This window comes from Xiphophorus couchianus, chromosome 16 (assembly GCF_001444195.1).
Source record: "Xiphophorus couchianus chromosome 16, X_couchianus-1.0, whole genome shotgun sequence".
Classification (NCBI taxonomy): domain Eukaryota; kingdom Metazoa; phylum Chordata; class Actinopteri; order Cyprinodontiformes; family Poeciliidae; genus Xiphophorus; species Xiphophorus couchianus.
In genome coordinates, this window is record NC_040243.1 from 4304887 (window position 1) to 4324060 (window position 19174).

Below are 19174 nucleotides of genomic sequence, written 5' to 3' on the forward strand. Positions count from 1 at the left end.
TACTTCCGGTACAAACCTTCAAGACTCATAAAAAAAAATACGTAAACAAAAAAAATGAATAAATAAAAAAAAGTAAATACTTTTCAAAAAATAATAAAGCAGTAACGTAACTGCCATGATAATTACGTCTTTTATCAACACAATAACATGTTCTAAGACAACTTAAAACGAATAAGACATATTTATGTAATTTGGGGGTACATTAATACTTCATTTGGAGTTTCAACGGGAATGTCGAGTTTAAACGCATTGTTGATTTTATTTCGAAAATAATCACCGGAAGTTGATCGCGTTCCTCAAAACTTGACGATTTGATGGCCCCAACGAAAAATGCTACCCTTTGTTAGCAGAAGTGGTGAAAAATCGCGTCTCCATTGAGGTTATCTACATCGATCAGTCGTTTTCGACCGACATCCTTGTATTTATTCTTCTAAGTGAAACTAATTAGTTGTATTTTATTCAAAGGTTAACTTCACCGACAGTTAGCAGGTTAGCTGCCTAGACAAGAGCCGCAGCTCGGGAGAGGATGTCTCTTCACGGGAAAAGAAAAGAAATCTACAAATACGAGGCGCCATGGACGGTGTATGCCATGAACTGGAGCGTCCGCCCGGACAAACGCTTTCGGCTGGCTCTGGGAAGCTTCGTGGAGGAATACAACAACAAGGTTCGCAGCGTGTTTTCATTAGCAGCTAGCTTCAGATTAATGCTAACCTCCCTGCGCACCCAGGCTCAAAACATCACTTCTGATTGTGCTATTGCCTTCAATAACAAATTTATAGGTGATGTTTTGTCCAGTTGTCGTGTTCTTTAGGGGGTTTGCCGTCTTTACCAGCTTATCGGTGTTTATTTCAGGTTCAGCTGGTTGGTTTGGAGGAAGAGAGCTCAGAGTTTGTCTGCAGGAACACCTTTGATCATCCTTACCCCACTACCAAGATCATGTGGATCCCAGACACCAAAGGAGTTTACCCAGACCTGCTGGCCACCAGCGGGGACTACCTGCGCATATGGAGGGTAAAATGAACCATTATAAAGTCACTACAAATCAGAGGAGTGTGGATATTTTCCAGCAATGAATAAATTTGGAGAAATGTTTGTCTTTACAGACTTTACTACCTGCATTTTTCAATTAAAACGGCATATTAGCGCCCTTTTATACTCAAATTCAGATATACTTTAAATTCACAAAAGAAAAATATATATAAAAGGAGGAGTACATTTTGTCAAAAAACGTCAGAAAGTTTGAGGTTGATCTCAGACATTTTCTAGAAAGTAACTTGGAAATTTCTGAGTTTGAAAAGTAAAAAGATTTCCAGAAAATAATTCCAAACATTGACGTTGATCTCATACATTTTCGAGAAAAACCAAGGACATTTCTGAGTTTAAAAAGTCAAAAAATGTGCTAGAGAAAAATGTTATAATTTGAGGCCAAGTTCAGAAATTTTCTAGAAAAAAAAACTTGGCAATCTCTGACATTCAAAAGTCAAACATTTGCTGGACAAAAATGTGAGAAACTTTTAGATTAATCTCAGAAATCTTCTAGAAAGTAACTTGGAAATTTCTGAGTTTGAAAAATCAAAGAAAATTGCTACAAAAAATTTTTAAATATTGAGATTTATTTCATACGTTTTAGAGAAAAAACTTGAAAATTCCTCAGTTTGAAGTCAAAAAGTATGATAGAAAAAAATTGCACATTTCTAGGTTAATTTCTGAAATTTTCAAGAAAAATCTTGGAAATTTCAGAGTTTGAAAAGTAAAAAAAAAAACGGAGAAATTCTTAGATCAATGTCAGAAATGTTTGAGCAATTTCTGTCCGAGACCGGTCAGTTGTGGCAAAAGTCTGGTTTAAATCGTACTTGATCATGCTGCAGGTCAGTGACACAGAAACACGCCTCGAATGTCTGCTGAACAACAACAAGAACTCCGACTTCTGCGCTCCGCTCACCTCCTTTGACTGGAACGAAGTTGATCCCAATCTGCTTGGTAGGAAATAAAATAAAGAAAACTCCTTCAGTTTTCATTTGATCTTTTATTGGCTTTAAATTATTTCTTTTGTGTGTTTCAGGAACATCCAGCATCGACACCACCTGCACCATCTGGGGCTTGGAGACCGGTCAGGTGTTGGGACGAGTCAACCTGGTTTCTGGACACGTGAAGACTCAGCTGATCGCTCACGACAAAGAGGTCTGGATTTTATTTTGTAATATGACCCAAATTTAGTTTTTTGTTGTTGATCTCTAAAGTTGTTTTTGTCAATAGGCTTCAGGTTAATTTTTTTGGTTATTTTTATTCAATTTTCCAAGGCAACAGGGATTCATTTAGACTCTTTCCAATGACGTAGAGCTTCAAAGTGTAGTTCGTGTTTCAACACAAAAATATACATAAAGGGCTGATTCATCGATTATTGAAATAATCATCGACTAATTTAGTAATTGATTAAGTGTGAAAGAACCCCGCCTCAACCCCGCAATTTTCTGTCTCAAAATTTAATATATTAAAGGCAGGCTAAATTACAGCAAACATTTAACGAAAAGTTATCACTTAAAACTTATTATTAGAATCATGATTTAAAGTCAGAGCATGAATTTCTATGTAAGCGTTGAGGAACGCTGTGGTGTGTTTTCAGGTTTACGACATCGCGTTCAGCCGCGCGGGCGGAGGCAGAGACATGTTCGCCTCGGTGGGCGCCGACGGATCCGTCCGCATGTTTGACCTCCGACATCTAGAGCACAGCACCATCATCTACGAAGACCCCCAGCATCACCCGCTGCTCCGCCTCTGCTGGAACAAACAGGACCCCAACTACCTGGCCACCATGGCCATGGACGGCATGGAGGTCGGGTTGCATTTTTATCATTGATGTGATCTCATGTAAATAGCTTTTTTTATGGACTTAAAGTTCTATTACAATATTTTACAGAATTATTACTTGTTTTTTAGGTAACTGTATTGCTGCCACTGTTCCAACAGGGATTCATTTAGACTCTTTCCAATGACGTAGAGCTTCAAAGCCCCACAAACACAATTAATGCTTTTAGAAAAACATAATAAAGTGTCATTTGTATTGCTAAATTGCACATTGCAACTTTTATTTTCAAATTTATTGATATATATTGAACAACTAGTGGAGAAGTTAGTGAAACTATCAAACCTGACAGTGAGGACAGTCAGGGGCCTTTAAACTTCATTAATTGCAATTTATTGTGACAACGATAAATGAAAATTCTTATTTATCACAATAAAAGCCCAACCCTATTAGTTTATAGTGCAAATATTTTAATACACTTTAAATAGGATAAAACTAACTTGCAACTAACTTTTCAATAATATATAGCAGCTTGTTTTAAGTAAATAATTCCTCAATATTGATGAAAATGTTCTAGTTACATAACAATACTTTATTTTTACAAAAGTATTGTACAAAACAAAAAGTTCAGTCCTTCCTGCTTGACTTAACATCAGTACAGTGCAGGTCTAATCTATCGACTCATTTTTGGATAGCCAACAATACTTTATAGGTATTTACCAGAATTTGAAGTTAAAACCATTCTACTTGTGGAGTTTTGGGTAGAACATATTGACAAAAGGTTATTTTAATCCTAAATGCAAAATGTTAATATTTTTTAGACAGCTTTGTCATAATTCTGGCTCTGGGAATAATGTTTTTAGGGCCTGTTTACTCCAGCTAGTCTATTACGAATAGTTGACGAATATTTAGTAATTGTTTCAGCTTATATAGTCATACAAGAAACTGCACATTCATTTACATTTCTGTTGCTTCCTGTTAGAAGTTTACCTACGTGAGGAGATTGTTCAGTATTTATGAACAGCTGCAGTAAATAAAAAGCCTTTGAATTCGTATTTCTGTTCTCCAGGTTGTGATCCTGGACGTTCGCGTGCCGTGTACTCCCGTGGCTCGGCTTAACAACCATCGCGCCTGCGTCAACGGCATCGCCTGGGCGCCTCATTCCTCGTGTCACATCTGCACTGCAGGTGAGTTTGGAAGTTAAATGTTATTGGGTAAATGTACTACACAAAATGTACATTTTGCATGGTTTTTGTACTTCCACTTGGGTCTATACTTCTTCTAAATACAACCCAAGCACTTAAAAAACACACACAGTTGTTTTTTGGCAAAAGAAAAAGAAAGAAGAATACCTTTGTTAACTAACCAGAGGAGAAATTGACATCATTTCCAAAAAACCTTTGGAATGTAAGGTAACAAATCAGCAGGCACTGCACCGTTACCTAGTAACCCCGGCAGAGTTCCATCCATTACCTAGCAACCTAAGCTGAGCTCCAGCATGTTTAGTCAGCATTAAAATAATTTAAACTGTATTTTGTATTTACTTAGATTACATTTGACAGATATTGAAATTTTTAGGGGTTATTTGAAACATTTAATTTGAAAAACAGAGGAAAAACCTGAAGGGGGAAGTACTTTTTTACAGCTCAAAGTCTGAATAGTCCATTGTTAAAGTGGATCTATTGTGCATAGTTCAAGTTTAGCACTTTTTTATGCTTTCATTTGGGTTTCTACTGCTACTAAAAACAACCTAAGCGCTTAAAAATAACCCACCAAGCCGTTGTTTGAAAAACTCTGAATGTAGCGTCACAAATCAGCAGGCACTGCCTATCACCCCGAGTGAAGTCCCATCCGTTACGTAGCAACCCAGACAGTGCTCTACCATGTTTGGTCAGCTCTATGTGCTTCATAACGGCTGCTGGAAAAGACAAATGTTTTGTTGTTGACTTACCATCCAAAAACCACTGGCTGAATTTTGTTGGTTGTGCAGGAGGCTCTACTTCTGCTTTTCAAAGATGTACAGCTATATAATTGTCCATGTGTTTGCAGCCATTTTCACGTGCGAGTGTAAACGTTGAACTTGGAGGGTGGGGGGGCAGAAGCAGTTCATTTGGGTTTAAAGTGACAAGACAAGTGACAATGATTTTGTGCAAAATCTGTTTTGTATCGCCCATAAACCAATCCTAACCTTTTAAATTAAGTATGACAGATCACATTTAATTTAAATATCCTGATGTTTTTCCTTCTTTTTATTAGCCGACGACCATCAGGCTCTGATCTGGGACATCCAGCAGATGCCACGCGCCATTGAAGACCCCATCCTGGCCTACACCGCCGAAGGCGAGATCAACAACGTTCAGTGGGCGTCCACACAGCCGGACTGGATCGCCATCTGCTACAACAACTGCCTGGAGATCCTGCGCGTCTAAAGCCGTAGAAAACAAGCGCCCCGAGTTTCACATTTGGACTTTTCAGTAGTTCTCGTCCTCCAGCTTTCAGGACGAGGAGGGAACTTTCTCTGAAGTTGGTTTACATTTATCTGCTCTTCTAATAACGTGTAAGCTCTTATTTATTTTTGCTCAGCAGCTGTAGAAAGTGTCGATGTTTCCTTGAGGGTTTTTTAAAAATACTTCTCTGCCAGCTGTGAGACAATTTGGAGCAATTTAGATCTCATGCATTTCATCAGTTTTTTTTTAGTTTGAGGTTGATACAAACTGCTGTAGGTGGCAGAACATTGCAAAGACATGACATTACCAAGTATTTTTAATCAAATTTTTGTGCAAATATCTTAGTACACTTTAAAAAAGGCAAAACTAACTTTTCAGAAAGATATGAGCATGTTTTAAGTCAACAATTTCTTAATATGAATAGAAAATTACTAGTTCAAGTGACAGATTCTTTCATTTGTAATATGGGAAAAATATTAAACAATTGAACTAGTACTTTTTAAAAATCAATATAAACAAATTATTGACTTAAAATAAATTCCTATCTTGTTGTAAAGTTAATTTTAATTAAGATATTTCCACAAAAATCCTTGGTAAGATTTTGTTTTTGCAGTGAAAATATGTAGGATTTACTCGTAGCCTTCTTGTGGATGCATACCATGTAACTGGTGAATAAAGCATCTGTAGGGTATATACTAGTCTCGTTTACCTAATGTGGGAGTTTAAGATGTTCCTCTGTTCTGCAGCTGACATTTAAAGTCTATCAGAGCAACGATGGCTCCCTAAATATCCTCTTCTTATTTGTTGAGCGTTCATTCTTTGAAACGTTGCATTTTTACTTCAGTTAGAGTGAAGTTTGAAATGAGTTGACACAGCTTTCTGCTTCTCTCTTTATTTTGTCGTCTTCAGTCCTGTCCTTGTAGCATGCCATTGCAAGACAAAATGTACATAAATATAAATATATCAAACTTCAGATGTTGGTAAGCCAAGTGTTCATGTTGTAGTGTTTTTTCATAAAGTTTAATATTGAATTTGCTCTAATAAATTGTAACCTCCCCATGACTTAAAAACCAACTTTTAGTTTTATTTACCTATTGTGTTTACCTTTTTATGTACCTAATAAATTAATTCAAAAACAAATTACATTTTTTTGCGGAAGGAATATGTAACCTCATTTTTTTATGCCAAGTGTGATCAAAGTGTGGCACGAGGGCCATTTGTGGCTCTTAAATTGGTTTTGTTTTGGCCCCCAATTCCAATTTATTAAAATTTGTATTTTTAATCAGTAGGATTAATAAAAATATTAAGTAAAAATATTTTTTTTTACAACTAAACTTGAATGAGTTTAGTTGATCCAGAAATCTTACTGAAAAGATGACTTTGCTTTATCCAAATGAGCTTGTATGTAATTTATTAAATTTGGCAAAAATATAACAACTTTATATCACTTTGGGTTGATTTGTCAATAGTGACCCAAATCCTGTTCTTATAACTGGGAATAAATTAGTTCAACAAAGCCCAAAAATATTTTAAAGTTACATGCCTTAATTTTAATACAGCAAATGTGCAAAAATACTTTTAAAGTTTCGGATCTATGATAAATAATATATTTCCTGCAAAAACAAACAAACAAAAATTAAGTTGATGACTTTCAATTATGTTTTTATTATTATTATTATTTAATTTTCTCGGTCGGCGAGTACTTTTGACTTGGGTAATCCAGTTCCAGTTGATTCTTTCGACTGTGAAGTTGGAATTTCCCGGTTTCGAGTACGACGGGAATGCAGCACACGTCGCGATCAGACTACGTAACTTGCGTTCTGAGACTCGAGACGGTTGCGGCTTGTTTGAAATAGCGAGCCGCCATGATGGACGTCGGGAGTGAGGGACGGGAGTTGAGCAGAGTGACAGAAATTGTTTTCCAAAGTTGGTTTTGCCAGTTTATTCATGACGTCTATTTTTTCTAGTCAATCTAATTTGTCTGTGAACGTAACACACCCAGTTGAGGCTCATAGTCGGTGGTATTTACAAAAGTTTGAAATGGCTAGCTTAGAAACCGACTCATACCTCCTCCCTCCTGATGTGTTCATCAAATTGCCGACTTTGCCAGATTTCACATCACATAATTTATATCACTGTCTCATGAACAATGTGACCCTTTACACCGGAGCAGCATTAAAAACGTACATAAGACGAGATGCTAACCAGTTTTCCCATAAATGGTGAGCTACATCACGGTGGGACAATTTCTCCATGGTTACTAGTAGCAGTTACCTTCTCCATAATGCAATATTTGATATCTTTCTAATCATTCTTATTTATAATGTATAAGAACGTTAATCTTACCTTGAAAAGTGTTCGCCGCAAATTCGAGGTTACACGAGGGCTGTCACCGGAAGTGACGCTGCCACGATTTGAGCTCGGCCCTGCTGTGTGATTGACGGCTGCTGTCCATCGCTATCGTATCTTTCCTCATTAAAAGTTGTACAATAAAATGACAAGTTTAAAATCATAATATATCGAGAGTAAAGTCAAAATACTACTACGAGCATTATTATTCTCATAATACAACTTTATTCTTGTAATATTACCTTGTTATCTTGACTTTATTCTTTTAACTTTATTAATTTTTTTTAGAGTAACCTTAAAACTCTCGTATTCTGGCAGGTGTGACCAGAAAAGAACCTCTACAGAAAACATCTAACTATATTCACAGCCATGTTTTCTCATAAATTACTTTTCTGATTCGTGTCATGAACAAATGTGGGATTTAAGTTAAAATCTTCATCATTTACAGTGTCAGACAGTTAATTTATTTAACACAGACAACAGTAACACTGACTCCAACAGCCTTTATATTAACTAGATACAGAGTTCTTTATGCAAACAGCAGCTAGAACAGTATAAAAATACATTTTTTTCTTTATTGAGCCTAAATGTGCAATTCTTATACAAAGTGAATGCAGATATTTCCCAAACATGGTTTTTTTTCTCTCCTTCCATTATGGAAACCTGAGTCTGGGATGCAGTTTGTGTGTTTTTCAGACATTCAACGCTTTCCAGCAGCCTCCAACCAGGAGAGGAGGATCATTATTTTTTAATATTTGGTGAGATGGGGATCCATGTGGTCAAAATATGGCTTTACATTTGCAGCAGGTTGCTCTAGGTTCCTGGCAGGACCGGGTCAGAGACGTGTCTCTGGATCTCCTGCATCTCTGTGGAGGTCTCCAGGTGTTCGGGGAGCGAGGGGAAGCGCTGGCTGCCGCCGAGGAGCCCGGGGTCTTCGTGGACTTTGGGGGACAGGAAGTGAGGACAGGTGAGGTCAACAGAGGGCAGCCGTGGCGGGTCGGCCTCTGGTGACATGGTGTCGTCTGACGCCACGGTGAGATGGATGCCGCTGGAGAGGGAGTCTCTAGATTTGTGCTTAAAGTCAGAATCTGGACTCTGGAAACACAGAAATACTCAGATGTAGATAAAATGTTTAAATGCTACAGCTGTAATAGATTTAAATTGTTTGTTTTTATGCCTTTCCTTGTTTTTCTGCACATTGTATGAAGCTGCAAAAAATATTCACTTTTACAACCACTAAAAGTGATTCATTTTCAATTCAATTAATTTTATTTGGATTCAATGCAATAGAGATACACAAATGAATAGTTGTAAATTGGAGATACTATTTAATCTTCACTGCAAAATTTTTAAATTTTAAATTGAGTGTAAGATTAAACTAACTTAAAAGTAACTTTTCAGCAAGAAATAGCTTGTTTAAATCAATAATTCCTTAATATTGATTAAAAAACTACTAGTTCTACTGGCAGATTGTTTCATTTATAACGGGAAAAATGTTTTATGAGTGGAATAATCTGTAAGTTGAATTAGTACTTTTTTAAAATCAATATTAAGGAATTATTGGCTCAAGAAAGCTAATGTACGTAAGTTATGTGAAATTGTAAGTTAGTTTTGTCTCATTTAAAATGTGCCAAGATATTTGCTCTAGAAACGAGGACAAAAATATTTGATAGGATTTGGTGTTTTCCAGTGTTTCACAAATCAAAATTAAAAAAGATGAGACAAAAACTTCAAGATGCAACTTAGAAAACTATCATTGGACATCAGCCTGAACCAGACTCTGGACCGTGCCATAAGATTCAGTGGTGGCAGCATCATGCTGTCCTCTGTCCAATCTGACTAGGTCACCTGTCTTAAATGTGACCTGTTTACATTATTGAACATAATTTATACTAAAATACACAATATGGAGGAATAAAAATGCAGTTCTGATACCTGCAGCAAGGAGGCGGTGCCGTCTATCTGTCCCGGCTGGATTGGGGGAGCCATGTGGATAGTGGGGGTTCCCGAGCCATACAGGGTCGTGGGGTGAGGCAGGTGGGAGCCGGGCGACACGGCGCTGTAGGCGGGAGGTACCGGGGTCATCTGCCTCTGGAGGAGCTGCAGGATCACGTTAATATCTGCAGTCATACGGGTCTCCAGCCTGGAAAGGGTTAAAAGGATAAGGTCACATCATGGATTCAAGCAAAAAAAAAAAAAAAGATTTAAATATGACAGTCAAATATTTCAAGTGTGCACACAAGCAAAAGAATTTGCATTCTCAAACCTGACGCTTTGAGAATAAAAAACCTATTTCAAAATGACAGCCATTTTTCAAGATGGCCTCCGGTTTAGAGCTTTTTAAACCAATTATTGCCATAATATGTTGGCTTGGATCAACGTTATGTCCCATTATAAGTTTTTGACTTTTGTCATCTTATTCATACAAAATTCATACATGATTTTATCTAATTTCCATGACAACTGTGGTGACCATTTTGAATTTTTCAGCAGTGTTTTAACTACAGAAGCACTATTACACCCATTTGTTCATCATGTAAAACAGCAAAGGAGCTGGGGGTATAGCTCAGTGGTAGAGCATTTGACTGCAGATCAAGAGGTCCCCGGTTCAAATCCGGGTGCCCCCTACTGTTTTCATTATTCTGAAGCCTGAATCGGATCCATGATACCTGTTGAGCTGAGACTGCAGGAGCTCCAGTCTGGATTCCAGCTCCCGAGGCCGATCCTCAGCGCAGAACGAAGGCAGAAAACCAGATCTCACTGCTGACTGCCTCCTCTGGTTCTCAGACAGCTGGCTGGATCTGCGGTCTGACCAGTAGCCGTACAAGCCTGACACACTGATAGGGGGCGCTGCTGCACAATTTAAGAAAAATATAGTGGTTCTTTGCATTTTCTTCTAGGTTTTCATTTAAAATCTGCATTTTTTTCTTCTGTAGTCTTTGTACATATCACATTCCCAAGCATTTGATTTGGTTTATTGGTTTATTATTTTAAATTATTTGTTAAAAATAATTATGTTATTTTTAATTCTTTGATTTTGTTTTATAATGATTAGACAAATCAGTTACACAGAACTGAATCCACATATTTTTTCTTGTAGCCTTTGCACATATATGACATTCATAAACATTTGATTTGGTTTTAATATTTTATTTACTTATTTTATAGGTTAAACTGTTCCATTTTGTAGTTTTTAAATAAAACATTCCCCATTATTTTTAAAATAATTACATGAGTAAATAACAGAGAACTGAATAGCTACAGTTTTTTTGCTAAAGCATTCAAACCACTTGAACCGTTTCAAATATGTCACCTTAAAACCAAAAAACCTCAGTATATTTAATTGAGGCCAACAAAAACAAGCACAAAGGTGGAGTTATGACAAAAATTTGAAAAGGGTTTTAATTTGTACTCAGTTCCATTACTCTTAAATAAACCGCAGTGCAGATTCATATTCTGAAAACGGTGATAAACATCCTACCACTTCAAAATTATGAAGTTTTTTGTGTCTTTTACATCAAATCATGACAAAACACCTTACATTTTATGATTTTAACATCAGACTTTTTGTAAAAGCTCAATGCATTGTTGGTACCTGAGTACGGAGAGCCTCCAAGATCCACAGCCTGCCCCATTAGAGCAGAAGGTCCACAGTTGGGCCGGCTGGTGACCCTTGAAGGTTGGTAGTCTCTGGTGTCGGAACTGTGAACGAACAGCTCCCCCTTGTGTTGAACAGACTTAATTTCCTCATCACTGGACTGAGAACAAACGCTGGCGCTGCTGCAGAGATCCTCCCAGTGAGACCCGGCCACCATTCTGCGCCGATGGTTCACCGTCAGACACGATTGATCTGGGTACGAGTCCTCATGATCCATCCCATCTGCACGGATAAAAACGCAGCTCAAGACAAGATGGAGGCAAAAGAATTGTAGGTAAAATTTATGACAGTGCATTAGAGGTCATTGTAGATGGGGGGGGGGAAAAAAGAAAGAATCAATTTTTGCCAAAAAATCTCTGCAATTTTCTGAGTTTGAAGAGTCAAGAACTTTCTGGAAAAAACTCAAATCTTCAGATTAATCGCAGAAATATTCTAGAAAAAAACAAGGAAATTTCTGAGTTTGAAAAGTCAAAAATGTTCTATAAAAACTCAAAATTAACCTCATATTTTCTTCAAAAAATCAAAGAGAAGTTTCAAAAGTGCAACCTTTGCTGGAAAAAACTCAAACATTTGAGAAAAAACAAAGAAATTAATGAGTTTCAAAAGTCAAAACATATGCAAGAAAAAAAATCTGAAATTGAGGTTAATCTCAGACATTTTTTAGGGAAAAAAACAAGGAAATTTCTGAGTTTCAAAAGTTAAAAATGTTAAACTTTTTAACATTAAAAATCTTCAACTTTCAAATTTCCAAGACTTTTTCTCTCAAAAAATTCTGAGATTAATCTAAAAATGTATTTTTTCCAGAAAATTTTTGACTAATTTTTTTCTATTAAAAAAAAAGTTTGCCTGGGAGAAAAATAAAAATAATTTCTCACCCGGCCGGTTCCGCCGCCGCAGGGAGCTTCTGCGATGCCTCGTCAGTCGGCAGCCGCACTCGGAGCTCCTGCTCGGTGTTTGCTGGTTTATTCTGTCTGCCTGAGTCACATTAGACTCAGTCATTTAAAACCCAAATAGTGGATTGTTTCTAAAACATTTGGTAACAGTATCCTAAGTGGTGTTTTAATGATTTGGCTATAAACATTTTGTTTGGGCCTGGAAGACATGCCATGATGCACAAAAGTCTTAAACCAAGTTCTTTTTTGTATCCACAGACTTTTCTTTCACCCAATCATGAAAAGGTGAAAGGGAAGCAACCAACCATTATTCTGATGATCAAACTAAAAATACACAATATTCAAATTTTTTACTACTACTACTGAAGCCTTTTCTATGCACTATTAGGAATACATTATAAGATGAAAATAAACATCTTAAATGCAATTATAAATTAGGAAAACAATCTATAAAATAGCATTCATTTAGTAAATCTCAACCAGGTGAAACTAAAACTGCTGCCAGCCATGCATCCCAACTCAACGTTTACGCTCGCATTTAAAAATGGCTGCGAACAGACGCACAGTTATACAACAGTGCATCTTTGAAAAGCATAAGTGGAGCCTGCTGCAGAATCAGCAAGAATGCTGGTTCTTCAACAACAGGACACTTGTCTTTTCCAGCAGCCATTGTACAGCAGATACAGCGGTAAAACCAGCTGACCAAACGTGCTGGAGCTCCGCTCGGTTTGCTAGGTAACGGGGTTGGAGCTCTGTGCGGGTTGCAGGGCCCTTACAATCGGAAGGTTTTTGAAGCGTCTAATTTTCCAGACACCAAAAACATTCAATTACTGCCAAAAAAATCAACAAAACAAAAATAGCTGTTTGTTTTTTTACACAGTTGAGATCCAAATGAAAATATAAAAACGTGAAAAAAGTTAAATTTGTATAATACGCCTCATTTAAGAAATTGCAAGAAATAAGAAGATTACTGGAGGCAAAACATAAATAAATGATTCAAAGTTTTTGCCTTTAGATTCACTATTTATCTTCCATTACCTTTTCTATTCCAGATGATTCAATTAATTCAACAAATTCCATACGAATGTTGTAACATCGCCCTCTAGAGGTACTCACATCTCTGAGGTTAAAGGTAATCTCCAAATTGTTCCAGAAGGAGTCAGCAAAGTCTGGATACATCTCCAGCACCTCCAGCAGGTCGTCCCTCAGGATCTTATGAAGGTCGCAGTAGGTCAAAGCCCGAACGTCAGCGCTGGATTTCCCGGGCCTGCCATAGACATGGTTGGGTTCACCAAAGATGTCATTCTTTCCTGCAGAGAAATCCCAGCAAAATACTTCAGTAACTGGGTATACAACTGAATAAAAATAAAAATTAAAGGGATTCCTGGTCTGCAACAGAACAAATTAACTGTCCTCACAAACGCAGCTATAAAAGACGTGACCTATGGAGGCTGGATGTGATATTGATGATCAATGCGATTGTAAAATGAAAGTGGAGCTGTGCCCAAACACCTCGGGCGGCACAACACACAAAAACAAACGCATGCTGTCAAGATGTCAAGGATAGCATCAGATGGCGCTTTGGCTACAGGAGATCCAGCTGTGGCATGTAATTAAAAAAATATGTTGTTTTAAGAGTATGAGACAGAACCCACTTTCTCCCAGTACTACTATTGCAGTCTGCAAAAATGCTCAACTACTGTTCAAAAGCCAGTCAGAGCCAGGAGGAGGGTCTTAGCACTGTCAATCCATCTCAGATATGCTGCTCAATGTGCTAATGGTGAAAAAAACAACTTACTGTTACAGGAAAATCTGTGGCTAGGCTAACTAGCATTAGCATTGGTGGCAGGTGTGAACCAGCTGTATGTAAGCACAGCGCTAAGTCTCACCATCTGATTTTGATTGGTCATTTCTGAGTGAGTGGTGTATTTCAAATATGTAAAAACCATATTTGTTTTAGTAAAAGTTACACACTGCAGCATTAAAGCACAAAAAAAATGACAAAATGTCTGTAGTCCCGTCGATATTGATAAGACCAGTACCGTCTAGTACGTGTCTAGTAAAAACGAGACAGGAACAAACAACAATTTTTTTTCATTAATACAAGCTATCAGATTTTTCCATAAACATTTTAAGTCATCTACAACAATCACCAATAAAGTAGATAGTGAATATGGAGTATTTTGTGATTTAATTAAGGCCTATATAGGGCTGCATGTATCATGATACATTTTTTAAACCATTTCATATCAGTTGATATTGATCATTTTTAGTTTTAAATAAAAAATGTAATCCTGCCAAACATTAGATGTAAGCTTTCCTGCTTTATCCACAGTTTTCTCTTCAGCTGCTGATTCTATCCTGGGAAATTTGGGTCGTAGAAAACAACCTGCTTTCACATTACATGCTCCTTTCCATTGTTTACCAAAAGTGAAAATAGATATACAAGTTCATTACCTGGGATTTTTTTAGTCAGTATACTATTGGTTGTTTTTTCTTTTTAAATTAGGAAAATAACAACAACTACTGTACATATTAAAGAATATTACTAACTACGATGAAAAAGAAAATAATCGTGATATTTTCTTGGGGGAGCCATAGCCCCCTGTAATCCACCTGCTGGAGCCGCCACTGCTAATCTTTTCATGTAGCACTGAATCCGTTACCATTGCAATGCTCACAAGAAAGATACCAAAATAAAAATATTATCCGAACTATAGTTCCAATAGGTACAGGTAACTTGACTCAGTTAGCTTTTACAATGTCCATTGCTTATATTTTCAGCTCACCCAGTATGGCCACCACTACGTCGTCCCTCAAAATCTCGATTGAACCCCTGGAAATGAAGTAGAGGGCGGTGAGAATGTCCCCGCTGTGCACCAGGGTGTCACCCGGCGGCGCGTGGGTCGTTCTGAATCGCATGGCCAGAGCGCGCAGGCAGCCTTTGTTGGCGCCCCGAAAAGCTTTGCAGTTCTGCAGTAAACTGCGGTGCAGATGGAGGCAGATGTCGGCTTGCAGGCATTCAGGAAAACCTTTCAAAACCTGCAAAACAACCAAAGAGCATGGACATTTTGTCAATGTTGCACATTAAATTAGCTTGTTACATCATTCTCTGAAGCGCATCATCACTAGAAAGTGGGTCAACAACTTCAATAAAGAAGCGACACAATTAACCTCCTGATCTGTAGTGCATCACTCCTGCTTTACTGAAAGCAAGTTGGTAAAGTTATAAGGTACATCCTTGATGCAAAGGTCAAACACTAGAGAACTGGGTCAACACAGCAGAACAGAACATTGCAAACACACTGTGTCAAAGTTAATGCAGCAGATGAACCGTAAAAATCTCTCCAAGGAAAGCAGGATCTGCAATAGAGGGTAATGTGATGCATCATTTTTACCAAATAATGTCCTTATATGTGCTACAGCGTCTAAGAAAAACTTTGTGTTTTTGCCATTGATAAGAATTTAAAAACTGTATATCTATTTCTGTCTTGTTTTTTTCACGAGTGGCATGTTTTTATTTTACGCTTGTTCTTCTTCTTGACTTGTATATTAAAAAGAAAAAAAAACAAAAAACAGAAAAAAACACAATAAAACATCCCATTCAGGTGATGCAGTGTAAAAAACAAAAGGTTCTGCAATTCAACAAACACCAACAGAGTAGTTCATAAAATATAACTTTGTCACATTAGATAAAATGTTTGAAAACCAAAATGGTGAATATTTTTACAAAAAAGGATTGCATGCTTCACATATATAAATAACATTTCATGAACTTCCTACTTAACCCTGAACTCTGCTCTGATACGAGGTTGTAACAGGTTTATGGGGCTTTCAAATCACTCACAGCATTCATGTCGATGCCGTTGGTGTAGGACCAGGCATGCTGGAAATACTCCTCCAGTCTTTGTCTGAGGCCTCCTGGGATCTGGTGGAAGCGAATGAACTCTTTGACCCGCAGCATCTGAGTGTGGTACCGGGCCGTGCCAGAATACAGCCGCTGAATGATGGCTGACACATTCCCAAAGATGCTGGCATACATCAGAGCTGAAGGAGAGAAAGACGAAATCCTTTGTTTGTAGATGATTAAAATAAATGCCATCTAATGTCAGTCCTGTTAAAAATCTGCTAAAATGTCTGAGAATGTTTTTCAGAAGGCCAGAAGCATTACTACGGTAATCTAGATAACCTTTTTAAGTATTAAAAACAAAAACATGAAATTTGCGTTGATTTAAAATTTTCAGATAACACAGTCGACTTTTCTGACCAAGATATCACTTTTTCAGGACTTTAGCAGATACTTTTGGAAATATCCAGCAAATTACCTTAATAGAACTATAAATGTGATGCATCATGCTTTCCTGAACAGGATAGGATAGAAATATGGTCTATACAAATCACATATCTACACAAAATCATTCTTAGACCATGAGATTTTAGTCTGCTCAGGCTGGTTACGCCCCCTATCTCAATGGTTACACTCACACTTGGAAATGGTTGCAAACAAATGTGCAGCTATACAACCGTACATCTATGAAAAGCAGAAGTGGAGTCTCCTGCACAACCAGCAAGAATGCAGCAAGTGGTTTCTGGATGGTAAGTCAAAAACAAAACATTTGTTTTTTGACAGAGTAAATTTCCACCAAAAAAACGTAGAAATTTCTGAGTTTGAAAAGTTGAAGGTTTGCAAGAAAAATCTCTGAAATTTTCAGATTAATCTTATAATTTTTTATAGAAAAAATTTAAACATTTTGTAGTTTTAAATGTCAAAAATTGGCTAGAAAAAAAATTACATTTTTAGATTAATCTCAGAAATTTTCCAAAAAACAAAACTTGGAAATTCTAAAGTCGAATATTTTCCACTTTTGAAAATTTTCAGTTTCAAAAGTTTAACATTTTGAACTTTTGAAACTCAAAGAACATTTCTGAGATTATCCTCAAAATTTCTGAGTTTTTTCTAGCAAATTTTGGACTTCTCAAACTGTTTATTTCTAGAAACTTCCTGGGATTTTCTTGGTAGAAATGTATTCCTTTTTTTTCCTGTCTACAATGGCCTCTAAAAAGCTGTCGTAAAATTTACCTACAATCAGAGCTGGGTTGAGTATCTGAACATTGTACTCAAGTAAGAGTAGCACTACTTTAACATATTTTTACTCAAGTAAAGGTTAAAAGCATCTATCCAAGAAATGATTCAAGTAAGAAAAAGTATTTGGTAAATTCTACTCAGGTACTGAGTAACTGATCGAATTATCAATCATTTAATATTTAAAAATTACAACATCAGATGAACCAAAATATAAAGTTAGAAGAAATATTGGTATTTTAAGGCTTAAAATTACAATAATTCATATAACTAACAAAATACAACAAAACCAGGCAAGAGAAAATGTTTCCAAATTAGTTTCTTTCAATAAAAAAAACTTATGAAACTTTAACAAAAACTGCAGGTGTGTCTGTGTCTGGTGAATTTTTGGTTAAAACATGTTTGTTTTTCATTCAGTGGGTAGAAAATATAGAAATTTACTCAGGTAAGAGAAAAAAATACTTCATACGATAATTATTCCAGTAAAACTACTTGTAGTAAAATTACTCCTAAAAGTAATTTTTTTCAAAAAAGATACTCAAGTAAATGCAATTGAGTAAATTTAACTAGGTTCTTTTTCTAAAATAAATGTTACCACTTTACTCACAACCAATGAGCATGACACAGATGGAGAAGATCTTTTCCGGGTTGGTGTTGGGCGAGACGTTGCCGAAGCCCACGCTGGTCAGGCTGCTGAAGGTGAAATATAACGCCGTAACGTACTTGTCTTGAATGGAGGGGCCTGAGCTCCTGTCACTGCCGTTGTAGTGTTTCCCTATTTGGTCGGCCAGGTTGTCAAGCCAGCCGATCTTCATGCCGCCGATGCGTTCAGAACCGGTGCGCTCCACGTTGCCGATGGCGTACCAGATGCAGGCCAGCCAGTGGGCGATGAGCGCGAACGTACACATGAGGAGGAACAGAACCGCCGCTCCGTATTCGGAGTAGCGATCTAACTTCCTGGCAACTCGCACCAGCCTCAACAGTCTGGCCGTCTTCAGAAGTCCAATCAGAGTAGTTTGGGTTTGTGGCTCCGTCTGCAGGTGTGAGAGGTCATGTCAGCGTTAAAGCAAGCTGCTTTGCTAACAGACACCTATTAGCAAGAGATTATAAACACTGGCGTTACATTTTGAAGAGGAAGGTGCTCAAATAAAAAGAAAAAGGCCACAAATGAATCTTTTTCAAATGTAATAAAATTGGTGTCAAACTTTTGTTCCAATTTTTACTGCACAAACGTAGCAATATGTTAAACACCAACCAGACTTTCTAGGCAAACAAAACTAGTTTGATAAAAGCATCATAAACAAGGCTGGCCTGAAAGAACCCGTTGTCTATGAATGTATTAACTTCTTGCAACTACGTCACTTAATCATTCGAGGAGCCTTGATGGATGTCAGAAGTGAGGGACGGGAGCATTGAACAGAGCAGCTGAAATCCATCCATCTTCTTACACCCTCGTCCCCAGTGGGGTCGGGAGGTGCTGGTGCCTATCTCTAGCTAACATTCCAGGCGAGAGGCGGTGTCACCCTGGAAAGGTCACCAATCTGTCACAGGGCAACACAGAGACAGAAACAACCATGCACACACACACTCACACCTAGGGAGAATTTAGAGAGACCAATTAACAGTCATGTTAGGGAGGAAGCTGGAGAACCCGGAGAGAACCCACGCATGCACAGGGAGAACATGCAAACTCCATGCAGAAAGATCGAACCCAGGACCTTCTTGCTGCAAGGCAACAGCTCTACCCACTGCGCCACTGTGCAGCCTTAGCAGCTGAAATTGTTTTCCAAAGTTGTTTTCGCCAGTTTATTCATGGCTTCTAGCTGTTCGAGTCGAGCTAATTTGTCTGTGAACGTAACACATCTGGCTGCAGCTCATAGTTGCTGGTATTTACAGAAGTTTGAATTAGCTAGCTTAAAAACCGACCCATACCTTCTCTCT

At 37.5% G+C, this 19174-nt stretch overlaps 2 protein-coding genes and 1 non-coding gene across 5 annotated transcripts in view; 2 read left to right on the forward strand and 1 right to left on the reverse strand.

Moving 5' to 3' along the window:
* The first annotated feature begins 245 nt into the window (after positions 1-245).
* Positions 246-6393, forward strand: dcaf7 (ddb1 and cul4 associated factor 7). 2 transcript variants are annotated; one of them, XM_028042570.1, is made up of 8 exons: positions 246-379; positions 466-664; positions 853-1011; positions 1869-1980; positions 2063-2181; positions 2624-2833; positions 3873-3990; positions 5060-6393. In XM_028042570.1, the coding sequence occupies exons 2-8, from the start codon at positions 527-529 to the stop codon at positions 5230-5232; spliced, it is 1029 nt and encodes a 342-aa protein (XP_027898371.1). In that variant the 5' UTR covers positions 246-379; positions 466-526; the 3' UTR covers positions 5233-6393. The 2 variants fall into 2 exon arrangements, with proteins under 2 accessions (XP_027898371.1, XP_027898370.1); XM_028042569.1 differs by having other exon boundaries at positions 280-664.
* A 1483-nt stretch (positions 6394-7876) lies between these two features.
* Positions 7877-19174, reverse strand: part of kcnh6a (potassium voltage-gated channel, subfamily H (eag-related), member 6a) — a 37464-nt gene continuing 26166 nt past the window's right edge. Inside the window, exons 8-16 of one of the 2 annotated variants that reach the window (XM_028041328.1) lie at positions 17841-18267; positions 15998-16197; positions 14940-15192; positions 13267-13460; positions 12133-12232; positions 11195-11479; positions 10269-10449; positions 9535-9742; positions 7877-8694 (exon numbers count right to left, since the gene is read on the reverse strand). In XM_028041328.1, coding sequence (XP_027897129.1) covers positions 8413-8694; positions 9535-9742; positions 10269-10449; positions 11195-11479; positions 12133-12232; positions 13267-13460; positions 14940-15192; positions 15998-16197; positions 17841-18267 — 2130 coding nt within the window. In that variant the 3' untranslated portion in view covers positions 7877-8412. Of the gene's footprint in view, positions 8695-9534; positions 9743-10268; positions 10453-11194; positions 11480-12132; positions 12233-13266; positions 13461-14939; positions 15193-15997; positions 16198-17840; positions 18268-19174 lie in introns of both variants that reach the window. The other variant, XM_028041327.1, reaches the window with a different exon arrangement.
* trnac-gca (transfer RNA cysteine (anticodon GCA)) lies at positions 10155-10226 on the forward strand. Its single transcript has one exon. It is a non-coding gene; the product is annotated as a tRNA-Cys (tRNA).

Excerpts from the sequence above, each read along its gene's own strand:
- dcaf7 (XM_028042570.1), top strand. The coding sequence starts at position 527 with ATGTCTCTTCACGGGAAAAGAAAAGAAATCTACAAATACGAGGCGCCA. Across the intron at positions 1,012-1,868 it reads ACTACCTGCGCATATGGAGG|GTCAGTGACACAGAAACACG; the intron begins GTAAAATGAACC and ends ATCATGCTGCAG. Across the intron at positions 1,981-2,062 it reads AGTTGATCCCAATCTGCTTG|GAACATCCAGCATCGACACC; the intron begins GTAGGAAATAAA and ends TGTGTGTTTCAG.